Source organism: Elephantulus edwardii, unplaced genomic scaffold, assembly GCF_000299155.1.
Source record: "Elephantulus edwardii isolate Elephantulus edwardi_28Jun2011 unplaced genomic scaffold, EleEdw1.0 scaffold00013, whole genome shotgun sequence".
NCBI lineage: Eukaryota > Metazoa > Chordata > Mammalia > Macroscelidea > Macroscelididae > Elephantulus > Elephantulus edwardii.
In genome coordinates, this window is record NW_006399763.1 from 21,087,314 (window position 1) to 21,100,974 (window position 13,661).

Sequence of the window (13,661 nt, forward strand, 5' to 3'; positions counted from 1 at the left end):
ATAAAATCAAAATTTATTTTTAAAGAATCAAAAGACGTGTTGCACTATAGAACTCTGTTGTCAAGGACCTCTCCAAATTACTAAAGAGCAAAGATATCAGCTTAAGGACTAAGGTGCACCTGAACCAAGTCATGGCCTTTTCAATTGCTTCATGTGCATCTGAAAGTTTGGCATGGAATCAGAATGACAGAAGAACCGATGCTTTGAAGTGTGACAGTGCAGAACAATACTGAATACCCCATGAACCACTAAAAGAACAAATAATCCAGGAGGAAATACAAACAGGGAGCTACTTAGAGACAAAGATGGTGAAATTTCAACTCATATAATTTGGGCATGTTGTCAGGAGGGGCTCATCCTTGAAAAAGAGACATCATGCTGGAAGAGATGAAGAAGGGTCAGTGAAAGAGGGGAAAATCCTCAACAAGATGGATTGACACAGTAATTGTAACAATGGGCTCAAGCATATCTGAAATAAAGAGAATAATAAAGGATAGGGTGAAATGCAGATCTGTTATTTATATATAGGGCTGCTGTGAGTAATTGCTGATGGGTTGACACCTAATAACAAAACAATGTAGGAGGGAAGGTCTCAATGCAAATGAAATGTTCCTGGATTCATTTAACTCAAAGATTATGGTGGCCTGGTACCCTGATAAAATGAGTCAGAAATTATAACTAAGTATATGGAAACTCTGAGTATTCTTGAAGGTCTATAGCCATTTGGAAACAACACTTCTTCATACAAAATTGAGACTGTCAATTTAAAATTTCATATATTAAATGCCACACATTTACTTAATAATATAGATTAATTCAGGAGGTTCTCCTGGTTGGCACAAACATTAATTGTTTTGATTTTAGTAAAAAAGGCTGATAGTATGAACTCACTTAAAGGTATCTCCGTAGATAGACCTGGTGATCTATTTCTGAAAAGTCACAGTCCGGAAAACCATATAGAATATTTCTACTTTGCCATATGGGTCATCATGAGTTGGAATTAATTCTACAACAATTAATAATAGAATGATGTTACCTTTCTCTTTTTTTGTCTCCCCTTTTCACCATAACATCACAAGCTTCTGTTGCAGAATCCAGACAAGAAAGAAAGTCTTCTATGCTCTGAAAGGATATTTAATATCATAATTTACTTTTCTTATATTAGGTCCCAAGAAACATGGATGTTTTAAAGATTTTGATGGTTTCTCTCTCTCTCTCTCTCTCTCTCTGTGTTTTAATTCCCTTTTAAGGGTTACTTTGTCATTAGATTAGGTATCATGATTTAGAACTAAAAGACAGGACTAGCTTGGTATCCCTTTGCCTCCTAAATAGTCATCTGAATACACAATACTAGATTTGGTTTACAATCATCCTGAAAAAAATCTACTTAAAGATTTTATAACACAAATCCCTAAGTCTGATATCTAAAGAGAAATAAACTTTCCTTACCTTTTCATTCAGAGAATTATGAAGTTTTGTGAGAGATACTTTGGTTTCTTCTGATAATTTACTTAAAATCTTTTTTCTCATCTGTAGGAGAAAATATTTTTTGGCACTGTGCTTTTCATATGTAATGGACACAAGATCAAATAAAATAAGTGTATTTATTGTTCTTGGATTTTACACTTCAAACTAGAAATAATATGCTAGAAATAAGTTGTGAGCTAGCCGATAGTCAAGTTAGCAGAGAGATCAGATTCACCTTTATTCTTCCATCCTGCTCTAATAATAGATGATACTTAAAGCACCACTGACCTTATAGAAAGTACGGTATTTGAGATAAAAAGCTATGTTGTCTTTTCTATTAACAACAAGTCACTGTCCATGAGTCAAAATCAACCGACAGCTGACTGTCTAGCAGGTTTTCAGAGAATGTAAATCACACAGGAGGAGAAAACGCATCTTTTTCCTGTGGAGAATCTAGTGGATTTGAACTGCCTGTCTCTTGAGTTGACGGCACAATCTCTTACCCACTAAGTCATCAAAGCTCCTTCTTTTTTCTATTGTAGTGGAGTATCTTACAGAACCACCATTTAAGTAGACGTTCCATACATTAGCTTATCTGACTTGACTGATCAGGCTTTGAAGGCAATGAATGATATATAGGCAGTTCTATGAAGATACTTTTGCTGCCCGTATTTTTTCTCTATCCTCAAATTTCAAAGGACGTAAAAGATTAAGAAGGATGAGGAGAAAGACTAATCAAAGTCACTTTAAGGTCATAGCACGCACTTTCTCCTTTAAGCCACTAGAAATGATAGTTCTAGTTATATTATAAAAAGGAAAGAGAGGAGTTCTGAACTCAGTGAGATTAGAATATAAAAGAATGAGACATGGATGATATTATAGCACAAAAATGACCATAAAGTTAAGAAAGTTGGCCAGAATGTTAAAAGACCTACACTTCAGCAAGAAAAAGAGTATCTATAACATAATTATGAAGAAAATAACACTGTTTACTCCCAAATAATTAATTAATATCATTTTAATAAACTGGTTTATATTACCAATTCTGCTGGCATTTGAATTCTGCTGGCATTTGAAGTAAACAGAAGTGAAATAAAAATAACTATTCTTCCCTTCAAATGCTTTTGTTTTATTTTCCTTTTGCACTAGTATAAACGTATCACATCAAGAGTCACACACATAAAAACAGTCATTAACATACTTCATTTGTAATGGTTGCAGGATCATCTACTGACATCATTAAATCCGAAGCTAAGAAGTTGAAAATGAGGTTAGTGATATCTGTACAAACTGTCTTCAGTAAATGTTTAGTAAGAGCAGCCTGTGTATCATCTGTAAAACAAAAGCATTTTATTAAAAATAAGCTGTAAAAGAATGATGCGTATGAGTGAATAACTGTAGTAGGTATACCTGCAAAAAATTTCATCCCTTTTTCAAATAATCGAATATTATTGTATAGGTTTGAAACCTCTTCTTGCAAATCCTTGATTGTGCGTTTTCTACCAGTTCCAACAGCAGAACTTGAAGACAAGAATACTGAACGTACCACCTCCAGATACATTTTATTAAGAGGCCTGTGAACAAGAAAAATAGATTGTTTACTAGAACATGTTGGTGTATATGTTGGTCAGAAAGCTTTCTATGAAAATAAGACTTAAGAAAAGTTTTCTACTTTTTAAACAAATAATAATAATTTAGAAATGTCAAAGATAATTTATTCACTAATTTCAAGTTATAAGATAAATAGTAGATTATTTTTTTAGGTTTTAAAGTATCCAAAGTTAATGCACTGAAGTCAATTAGAAAAAGAAAAATTCTACAAAATAGGTTCTTTAAAAAGTAATTTGGAAGGATTAGAGGGAAATTTCTTCAAAATAGTAAAAAGCAAACCGGAGAGCCAACATTGTTCTCAATGGAGAGCGATTAAAGGCATTCCCTTTGAGAACAGGAACTAGGCAAGGATGCCCATTATCACCTCTCCTATTCAATATTATATTGGAAGTCTTAGCAATAGCAGTAAGATAAGAGAAGAAAATAAAAGGTATCCAAATTGGCAAGGAGAAGATAAAATTATCTCTATATGCAATGATATGATAGTATACTTCGAAAACCCTAAAGACTGAGCAAGAAAACAGCTGGTGGCAGAATACAAGATTAACATAGAAAAATCAATTGGATTTTTTCTACAGTGACAAAGAAAATACAGAGCTGGAGATAAGAAAAACAATGCCCTTCAGAATAGCTAATCACAAGATTAAGTACTTGGGAATAAATCTAACCAGAAGCACAAAGGATCTATTCAAAGAAAAATACAAAATATTACTACAAAAACCAAAAAGAGAACTGGAGAAATGAAAGAATATACCTTGCTCATGGATACAGGAAGATGCAATACTGTGAAAATGACAATACTACCAAAAGCAAGTTACACGTTCAATGCAATCCCAAAACAAATACCAAATCCATTTTTCAATGAGATGGAAAAGGCAATCTCCAATTTCATTTGGAACTGAAAGAGAGCCCAAATAGGCAAAGCACTCCTTAAAAAGAGAAACACGGTAGGTGGCATCTCACTCCCTGATTTCAAATCCTACAACACTGCTGTGGTGGTCAAGACAGTACTGGTACAATGACAGACACATAAATCAATGGAATAGAATTGAAAACCCAGAAATCAGCCCATCTACTTGTAGTCAACTGATTTTTGACAAGGGAATAAAATCAGTTAAGTGGGGAAACTACAGCCTTTTTAGCAAATGGTATTGGCAAAATTGGAAAACTATTTGCAGAAAACTCAAGCAAGATCCACACCTCATTCCATACACAAAAACAAAGTCGAAGTGGATTAAGGACCTAGGCATAAAACCAAGAACTATAAACTTCATTAGAGAAAAAGATGGAAGTGCCACTTGCATAGTACCACTGTTGTAAAGTGGGTCTGACATCAGAGTTGGTGGGAAATAAGAGGGGATAAATAATGCATACAGCATTGAAACAGATGAGGGAGAATACTGTTTAGGAGGAATATATAATTAGGTATTATTGTCATGACAAGAGTCCAGAATAAAAGCTACACAGTGGAGCGGACTGGGGCAGAGGAGACACTATATAACAATGAAAGAATTTTTTTTTTTACTTTTCAAAGAGAAAAGCGAACTGGGGAGAAGGGTGTGCAGGGAGGAAAGTGTGCAAAAAATGATTCAATGGACTAAAGTCTCTGTAACCTTTCATTATAATAAAAAATAAAACCATAACTAAACAGGCAAAACAAAAAATATTTGGAGAATACCAAAATAAAAAACAAAACAAAACCCTAAATACCTACAGTAGATTGAGAACAGGACACTATAAATTTGTTCATCTTTAAATAGAATAATTTAATTTTCAACTTTAAAGTAGTAAAAGGCAAAATACATATTTTAAAATTAATACTTTCAATCATGAAATGACTATTGCAATTGTTTCCACATATGAAAAATAAGGCTCTGTAATATATCCACACACAAAGAATAGTCACTTAAATTAAAAAAAAAAATTATCATAACAAAACCTGTTTTCCTAAACAGATGCACTGGGCTCCTGAATTACATTTAGGGAAGTTTACTGATTGGGACCAGCTTGACAACAACTAATTTAGTAACAGTTGAGTTATATACAATTTAATTTATTTTCATATAAAATAAATAACTTGGCTCATTTATAAACTATAGATGTCCAACTGTATTGTGTTTGAAGTTGGTTTGGAACTTTTATTTTCTCCCTCAATGTAGTATCAAACCCAATCAGTTGCTCCTAGGGTGACAGGTCTGGCAATCCTCTTCCGTAAGGACTACCACCAAGAAAATACTATAAGGCAGTTTTACTCTGTTACACAGGGTCGCCAAGTCAAAAATGATTTGATAGCATCTAACGATACCTGTTTACAAAAGTAAAGAGTGTTTATTAAATTGATACAGCACAGTCATTTGTTCCTTTTTAAAAGTCTCTCATGTTATGGTAGATAGTCAGTGAATAGTGCTGGCTGCAAAACAAGAACATTTGCAAGTTCTTGTCATTTCCCCCCCCATGCTGTCTTGTCCAAAACACTTCACAAATGTTTGCTGAATTACTGCTGTAGTTAAACACAATCTGGAATCTTACCTGCTAGGTTAAATTCAAAACTTTGAAAACACTGAAAAATAAATATTTTCGATAATCTTGTTATAATTTATTGAACATCCCTCTAAATTTCTAGCACAAAACAGAAAAGATAATACTTGCTTTATTAAGTATTCAGCAAGTTCAGAAAGAAACTCTTCAGGGGCATCTTGTATGCGTTTTCTTAAAAAATCTTCAACTTCATCCTGGAACATAAAAGTGATCTCTGGCTTCTTCTTTCCTGTAACAGATACAAGCAATGTGAAAGAAGGAACAGTCCCAAGTAAGGCCCAACTAACATATTTAACCTGACAGAATTTCATTTGTTGCCTTCTTTAAGACTCTGATAGTACTTTTTTTTTTGTCAATAAAACTGCCAATGTGAAAATAATAATAATAATGAGAAAGTTTAGACTGAGAATACAATGGTAATTATTTTGAGGATGCTTTTCTAAATTCACTTAAAATGACTGCTTTCTATGAGACAATAAAAAAAATAAAACATACCTTTTTCCTTTCATTTACTGAGATAATAGAAATAGTTGGAAATCTTTTCTAAATGAATAATTTATCTTAAACAAAGGCTACTTGGTAAAACTGTCTTCTTTATAAAAATAAGTGTTTATTAAAAATGAAATCAGTCTTACCACCTACCTAAGATCCTCAGGAATATCCACGTAAACTACAACCCCAACAGAACTTAAGTTAAATCTTGTCTCCTTATTGGGAAAGCACAGATTTAAACAAACAAACAAAAATCTCAAAATTTATACCAAGAGTCTATTTTATTCTTCCAAAATTCATTCAATTACAAGAATTTGTGGTAATGGAAATAAGCATGAATTGTGACAGTGATAGACTTAAGTACTTACCTGGAAAAGTGTAAGTGCAGATAAAACTAACAATATTTCTACTAGAGACTCCAATGGCATAAAAGTGATTAGTTCCAGCTAAATTAGGTTACTGGTCCTAAAAGCTAAACCTCAGAAATAAAAAGAGTTTAATATAAAATTTCACTATGCGCGAAGATTAAAGAACTTAAGCTCACAGCTTAAGAAAAGGTAGAAAAGAACTAGACTTCCTTTTGTTGAGTGCTTTCTTTCTTGATCTTCCACATCAAATAGTCTAGGAATTTCCCTGTTTGCTTCTTGCATGCATTTTACAAGTTGTTAAATTATATTTCTTTCGAGTAGTCTTTCACACTAAGTTGGTCCCGTACGTTAACTGAAAACTCAATTTCATCCCCAATTTGAGAGTTTACAATATAACTCTTTTTCAACAGCACTGAGAAATCTTTTTTTGGTGGTGGGGGGTAGAATAGTTTTACAATATTTACAGCCTCTCTTCATAATATATGCACAAAGTGAAGCTTTCACATGACTTACTCAACAAAAATTTTAAAATAGAGATGATAGAGAACTTTCTTATTAAATGTTCTTTCACTTCATCCCTAAGTATATTTGGGGAATTGGAAATTCATTGATCAATCAAAAGTTAAAAACTGTATACTAAAACCAAACCTAATGCCTTTAAGGCAATTCTCACCCACAAGAACTCTACAGGGTTTCCAAGGATGTAAATCTTATAGAATCAGATCACCACATCTTTCTCCTGCAGAAGGAAAAGTGAGCTTGAACCACCAACCTTTTCGTTAGGATTGATTGTTTTAACCACAACACAAATAAAGATTCTCAAAAACCATACCAATTCTCACTAATTCACTGATGTCAATTTGGAATAGATCCATAACTGACCCTCCACTAGGTTTCAGGGGCTAAAATCAAAAGGGAGGGGACTACTCATCTTTCTTCCTTGGAGGTAGGTTTGAATTGTCAGAGAAGCATACACTTTGGGTTAGCAGCACAATTCCTTATGGACTAGGCTTCTGTAGTCTTATTCCTATTAAATGATAGAGCAAGTCTTTCCCGTAAAGACTCCTTTTCTTTGTTTTCTATACAAAAAGAACAGTATGTATTTTTACCGATTTTGACTCAAATTCACAAACATCAAGTAGATTCTGACTCATAGTCAACAGGAAGAGATTGTCTATCTTTCTCTTAAAGACCAGCCAGTAGATTTAAACAGCATGTAGACATGAGGTTTCTGGGTTAGCAGTGCAACCAGCTATAGAGTATGTTACCAGAGATTTCTATTTAAGGACAGTTAAAAAGAAAAGCAAAATTATATTAATCTTCAGAAAACAAATTTTAAAAAGTCATAAACACAAAGGAAGAGTAAAATAAAACTACAAACCAGGGTGAGATGACTGAGACTCATCATCACTATCATCGTCCTTTCTTCCTTTCTTCTTAGTCTTTTTTATCTTGTACTCTCTGGCATTGCTACCACCACCTCCTCTCACACTTCCACTGCCCTCTGGTAAAAACGATGTTATTCAGTCTTTAGCAAATTACCATTTTTTAGAAAACAAAGACACGATACTGTCTTAATTAATCTTAGAGTTTAAAAGGCAAAATGAATTTTTAGCCTCTTGAAAACGGTTTCTCTGATAAATAAAATTTTAGTAAATACAACCAATTAGGGGGAAGGAATCAATAAATAAACAGAAAATTTGTTGAATTTATGAAATATACTTAGTCTCCCCATACTAAATGCATTCTCCTTCCACTAATTTCACCTCTTTTCTGTAGCTTTGCCTGGCTCTTTTTTGGTTGATCTATTCTTTCACATTATTTAACCTATTCTTCTATCTTCCCTAAAAGAAATGTTCCTTCTTTTTACCATCTCTGCTATCGAAGCCAAATTAATATGTTCCTGTAATAAGATATTTCACCAACTTAATACTTCTTTGTGCCTCTAGCTTGAAAGATTGTCCACATTTACGGGAGATATCTTGACTGACCTCTAGTTAAGAGGTTATGACAGTCTTGACATCAATGAATAAAGACATAATACAAACATTAAAGTTATTATCACTAGAGTTAATACTTGACAAAACATACACTAAATCTGAACAACATATTTCTTAAGTATATCATTATAAATTATCTACTGGCAACAATATAAAGTTCAGAAAGATTTAATTTATGAAACAAACTTAAATACTATAAATAAAAGCTTAAAAAGTTTCTAAGATATTTACCTGTTTTACATACTTACATTAAAAAAGACCTTTAAACTATTTAGTCTACAAAAACAAAGGCTATCTAAGATTAAAACATTATAAAATACTGACACAATTTCTTCACAAGATTGTATTTTCAACATAGTCATTGTTCATTTTCTAAATTCTAATTAGATTTTTTTAAGATTTCATCACTTCAGACTTAAATATATATTTAAATAGTCTATTTTCTTCCCCTTTTATGAGTAAAAAAGTAGTCTTCAAAAGTATAAATCTAAAGTAAAAGTGGCTTTAAATTTGAGAATAAATTTCCTATGGGGGAAATTTTTCATATTTGCTATCATTCCACACACAATAATTAAATTCATATAACAGCACCATCATTGAGAACAAAATACCAAATAATCTTTCACTTTTTTAAGAAATAACATTGACTAGTTATAATGAACACAGGCAAAACCAACCAATTAAGGTGAATTTATAGGAGGAAGTTCAAATTGCTCTGAAGGAACTGGCAAAAAACAAGGCTCCAGGAGATGATGGCATACCAATCAACATATTTCAACAAGTAGACACTGCTCCGGATGTGCTAAGTAGTGCCAAGAAATCTGGAGGACAGCCAGCTGGCTGGCTGACTGGAAAAGATCGATATTTGTTCCCATTCCAAAGAAAGGTGACCCAACAGAATGTGCAAATTATCGAGTATCTTTGATATCACATGCAAGCAAGATTCTGCTGAAAATGATCCAAAAACATATGGAGCAATATGTCAACAGAGAACTGCCATATGTGCAGGCTGGATTTAGAAGAGCTTGTGGTACTAGGGATATTATAGCTAATGTTAAATGGATCTTGGCAGAAAGCAGGGAATACCAGAGGAATGTCTATCTGTGCTTCATCGACTATGCAAAGGCTTTTCTGAGAAGAATGGGAATCCCAGAACACTTGATTATGTTAATGCGAAACCTATGCTTGAACCAAGATACAGTCATCAGAACAGAGCAAGGAGACAGTCCATGGTTTAAAATCAAGAAGAGGGTCCGTCAGGAATGTATTCTGTCTCCATACCTTTTCAATCTGTATGCAGAACAGATCATCCAAGACGCTGGGCTCTAGGAAGAGGAATGTGGCATCAGGATTGGTGGAAGAGTCATAAACAACCTGCATTATGCAGATAACACAACCCTGCTTGCTGAAACTGAGGAGGACCTGAAGCGCTTGCTACAGAAGGTCAAGGATTGCAGCCTCCTATATGGATTGAAGCTCAACATCAAGAAAGCAAAGATTCTCACCACTGGGCCAATTGGCAGCATCAGTATGGATGGTGAAGAGATTGAGATAGTTAACAGTTTTAGTTTACTTGGCTCTACAGTCAACACTCTTGATAACAGCAGCCAGGAAATCAAGAGATGAATTGCATTGGGAAAGTCAGCTGTGAGGGACATATCAAGAGTAGTGAAGAGCAATGACATCAGGCTGGAGACTAAGGTGCGCCTGATGCAGGTTATAGTCTTTGCAATTATGTGCTATGCATCAGAGAGTTGGACAGTGAATAGGGATGATAGAAAGAGAATTGATGCCTTTGAGCTGTGGTGCTGGAGAAGAGTGTTGAATATACCATGGCTAGAACAAACATGTTTGCCCTGGAGAGGGTGAAGATGGAAGGCTCTTTGGAGTCAAGGATTCTGAAGCTTCGTCTGACATACTTTGGGCATGCTGCAAGGAGGGACTGGTCCTTGGAGAGGGACATTGTGTTTGGCAGAGTGGATGGGCAGCACAGGAGAGGAAGACCTTTGATGTGATGGATCGATTCTGTGAGTGGAGTGGTGGGAATGAATGAGTTTGAGATGGCTGGGTTGGCACAGGATAGAACAGAGTTTAGAGCTTTTGTACATAGGGTTGCTATGAGTCTCAAGCGACTCGATGGCACACAACAATAACAACAATTAATTGATAAGTAATAATAAGTTATATTGCTATATGCATTACTGTGATTTATTGTAATATTTTTTATAAACTATTGTTTTCCCAGACTAATTAGGGAGAATATCAAAATACAAAGTTTGGCAAAAATGGTGAAATAGGAAAATTATTACAGCAACTAAAAAGTGTTTTGTTGTTTTTTTTTTTAAATTTTCTACTAATTTATTTATAAAATTCAAATACATTTTTTTAATAATAGTCCAATATGTTACTGTTGGTATGCACTGTTGAGTTGGAATTGACTCATTACTGATCCTCCAGCAAGTTTTCAGAGGCAATAAACTACACGGAAGGAGACTGTTTATCATCTTCCTGAGTGGTGGATTTGAACTGCATGCCAATGTAACTTTATTTATTAATGGCATGTACTAAGCAATTTAACTGTTATGTAACACTAATGACATTGCTTCTATTGGAAAAGGACGGAGAAATGCAAGTTACTAGTTTACTAGTTGTGTTTTGTTGACTGTCATCGAGTCGAGCACAACTCACAGCGACTCTGAACAAAAGACCTAATGCCTTTCCATACTAACATCATTTCTCCAAGTTCATAGAGTTTCCAGAAGTATGTGGTTTAGGAAGTGGATGCCACTCCTGCTTCCAAACCTGTTTTACAACTGGTAGTATTGTTTTACAAATACTGTTCACAGTGAGAAACCATTATGGTATTTGATACTCCAATGGCACAAGGTTCAGCATCACAGTAAACCCAGGTTACCTCATACAGCACATTGACAAAGAGTGATGTACAAAGTGGAAGAATGTTCCTCCAAATATAACAACACTCGTCTCATTTAGCAGTGGTCTAAGTGTCATCAAGTCGAGTAAGACTCATAGAGACCCTTGTACGAAAGACCAGAACTCTATTCTATATTTAATGTCATGTCTGTATGTTTACAGAGTTTATAGAGTTTCCAGAGGCATCTAGTTTAGGAAGTGGATGCCACTCCTGCTTCCCAACCTGAATCAATCTGGAAGCTCCTCCAAACATTGTACATGACAGGTAACCATTATGGTATTTGACATGACTACGGAACAGTGTTCAGCATCACAGCAACTCCAAGTTATTCAGGACAGCAAATAGACAAATGATTGCTGTATCACCTAAAGAATAATCATTCTAAAGTTAATCTATTTGGCTCAACGGCCCTACAGGATGTTAAAGCACATCCTTAAGTAGGCCTCCATTGCTGGTCAACAGTTCAAGTGACACCCACTTTTGGGGGGGGGGGGAAACAGTAACATACACAAACATGACCCCAGAACTTCCCTTACATGACAACTATCAAGAAGTGACCACCGTCAGATGCTAGGAGCCAACTCGTAGAGTGGAGTCTCCAAGCCGGTCAACAGACTCAGCCTCTCACTATGGCATTTTAAAGATGCACCCTTAAGCAGGCTTCTACCCCTGGTCAACAGTTCAACTGACACCCGCTGTTGGGAGGAAAAACAGTAATACACATCAAACATGACCCAAAAAAACTTCCCTAATGTGACCACCATCAAGACATGGCCACCATCAGACACTAGGAGCCAACTTGTAGAGTGGAGTCTCCCTTATCAGTACTACCTGGAACAATACTGAAGGGTCCTAACCGTAAAATCGTGAAAGATGTAGGACATATCAAAAGAAGATAGAAGGAACATAGTCACTATACCAAAAAAGATCTTTCAACACTGAACCATTTCAGAAGTAGCATATGATAAAAAAGCAACTTTAATATTGTAATGAAGTTAGAAGGCTAAGTTGAGATGAAGATACTGGCAAAAAAGAAGGTCCAAGGAATTGATAGAATATCAAATGACATGTTTCAACCAACAGATGAAGCCCTGGATATACTCACTAGTCTATGCTATGAAATCTAGAAAACAGCTACCTGGGCTCACAAACTCACATTTGTCCCCATTTCCACAAAAGAGCAGCCAAAATAATATGAAAATTACAGAATAATATTATTAATATCACATGAAAGTAAAATCTAGCTGAAGATTATTCAAAAACAATTGGAATAGTATACTGACAGAGAACTGCCAAAAAATTCAAGCTAGATTCAGAGGCCTCTCTCATGGCCTGAGGGATATCACTGCTGATGTCAGATGGATCTTGGAAGAAATCAGAGAGTACCAAAATGATGTTACTTGTGTTGCATTGACTATGCAAAGGCTTCTGACTGTGTAGGCCATAAAATTATAACATTGAGAAGAATGGGCATCACAGAACACTTAATTGTGTTCATGTGAAACTTAGAAAAAGAAGCAGTTGTTCAAACAGAACAACCTGTTTTAGCAGAACTTGGCTTAGAATCAGAAAAGGTGTGTGTTAAGGCTGTATCTTTTTATACCTATTCAATCTGTATGTTTTAAACCACTCCTTGGTGGCTTACAGGTAAGGAACTAGACTACCAATGCAAAGGTGTGTGGTTCAAATCCACCTGATGCTCCATGAGAGAAAGACAGGTAATCTCTTCATGTATAACCTACTGTCTCTGAAAACCCACTGGAGGTTCAGCTATGGGTTAGTTCTGAACAGACAGTATAAAACAATATTTACAGAGCCCCTAAAATATGTCAATTAGTGCTGTATGTACTATGTATATAACAATAAATGAGATGGACTAAGTTCTAAACAATAAACATATTATCATGATACTAAAACTAGCAAGATAATGTTATAGAGAGTGGCTATGGTTACTATTCTGGGTCGCAAGGGAAGAGACTGTGAGCAATGACCTGTAAATCGAACTCCAAATAACCAAAAGGGGACCAGCTATTGGAAGTTTAAGGGAAGACATTCCTGGTAAAGGGTACAGTTAGTACAAACACATTAAAGTAAACAAGAACTTGGCAATTTTAAAGCTCAGAAAGGCTACTGAACTGGAAAGTAGAGGTTGAGAATAACAGAAAATGGGCAAAACCATGCTATTAATTTCACAACAGAAAGCACAGAGTAAGTACACACCTAACATTTACATTTTAAATAATTAAAGTT

At 34.9% G+C, this 13,661-nt stretch overlaps 1 protein-coding gene across 1 annotated transcript in view; it reads right to left on the minus strand.

Annotated features, from left to right (window-relative positions):
- Nucleotides 1-13,661, minus strand: part of UFL1 (UFM1-specific ligase 1) — a 51,076-nt gene that overhangs the window by 9,091 nt on the left and 28,324 nt on the right. The window contains exons 12-17 of the mRNA XM_006881204.1: nt 7,858-7,980; nt 5,728-5,845; nt 2,878-3,041; nt 2,669-2,799; nt 1,450-1,530; nt 1,037-1,122 (exon numbers count right to left, since the gene is read on the minus strand). Of these exons, the coding sequence (XP_006881266.1) occupies nt 1,037-1,122; nt 1,450-1,530; nt 2,669-2,799; nt 2,878-3,041; nt 5,728-5,845; nt 7,858-7,980 (703 nt within the window). The remainder of the gene's footprint in view (nt 1-1,036; nt 1,123-1,449; nt 1,531-2,668; nt 2,800-2,877; nt 3,042-5,727; nt 5,846-7,857; nt 7,981-13,661) is intronic.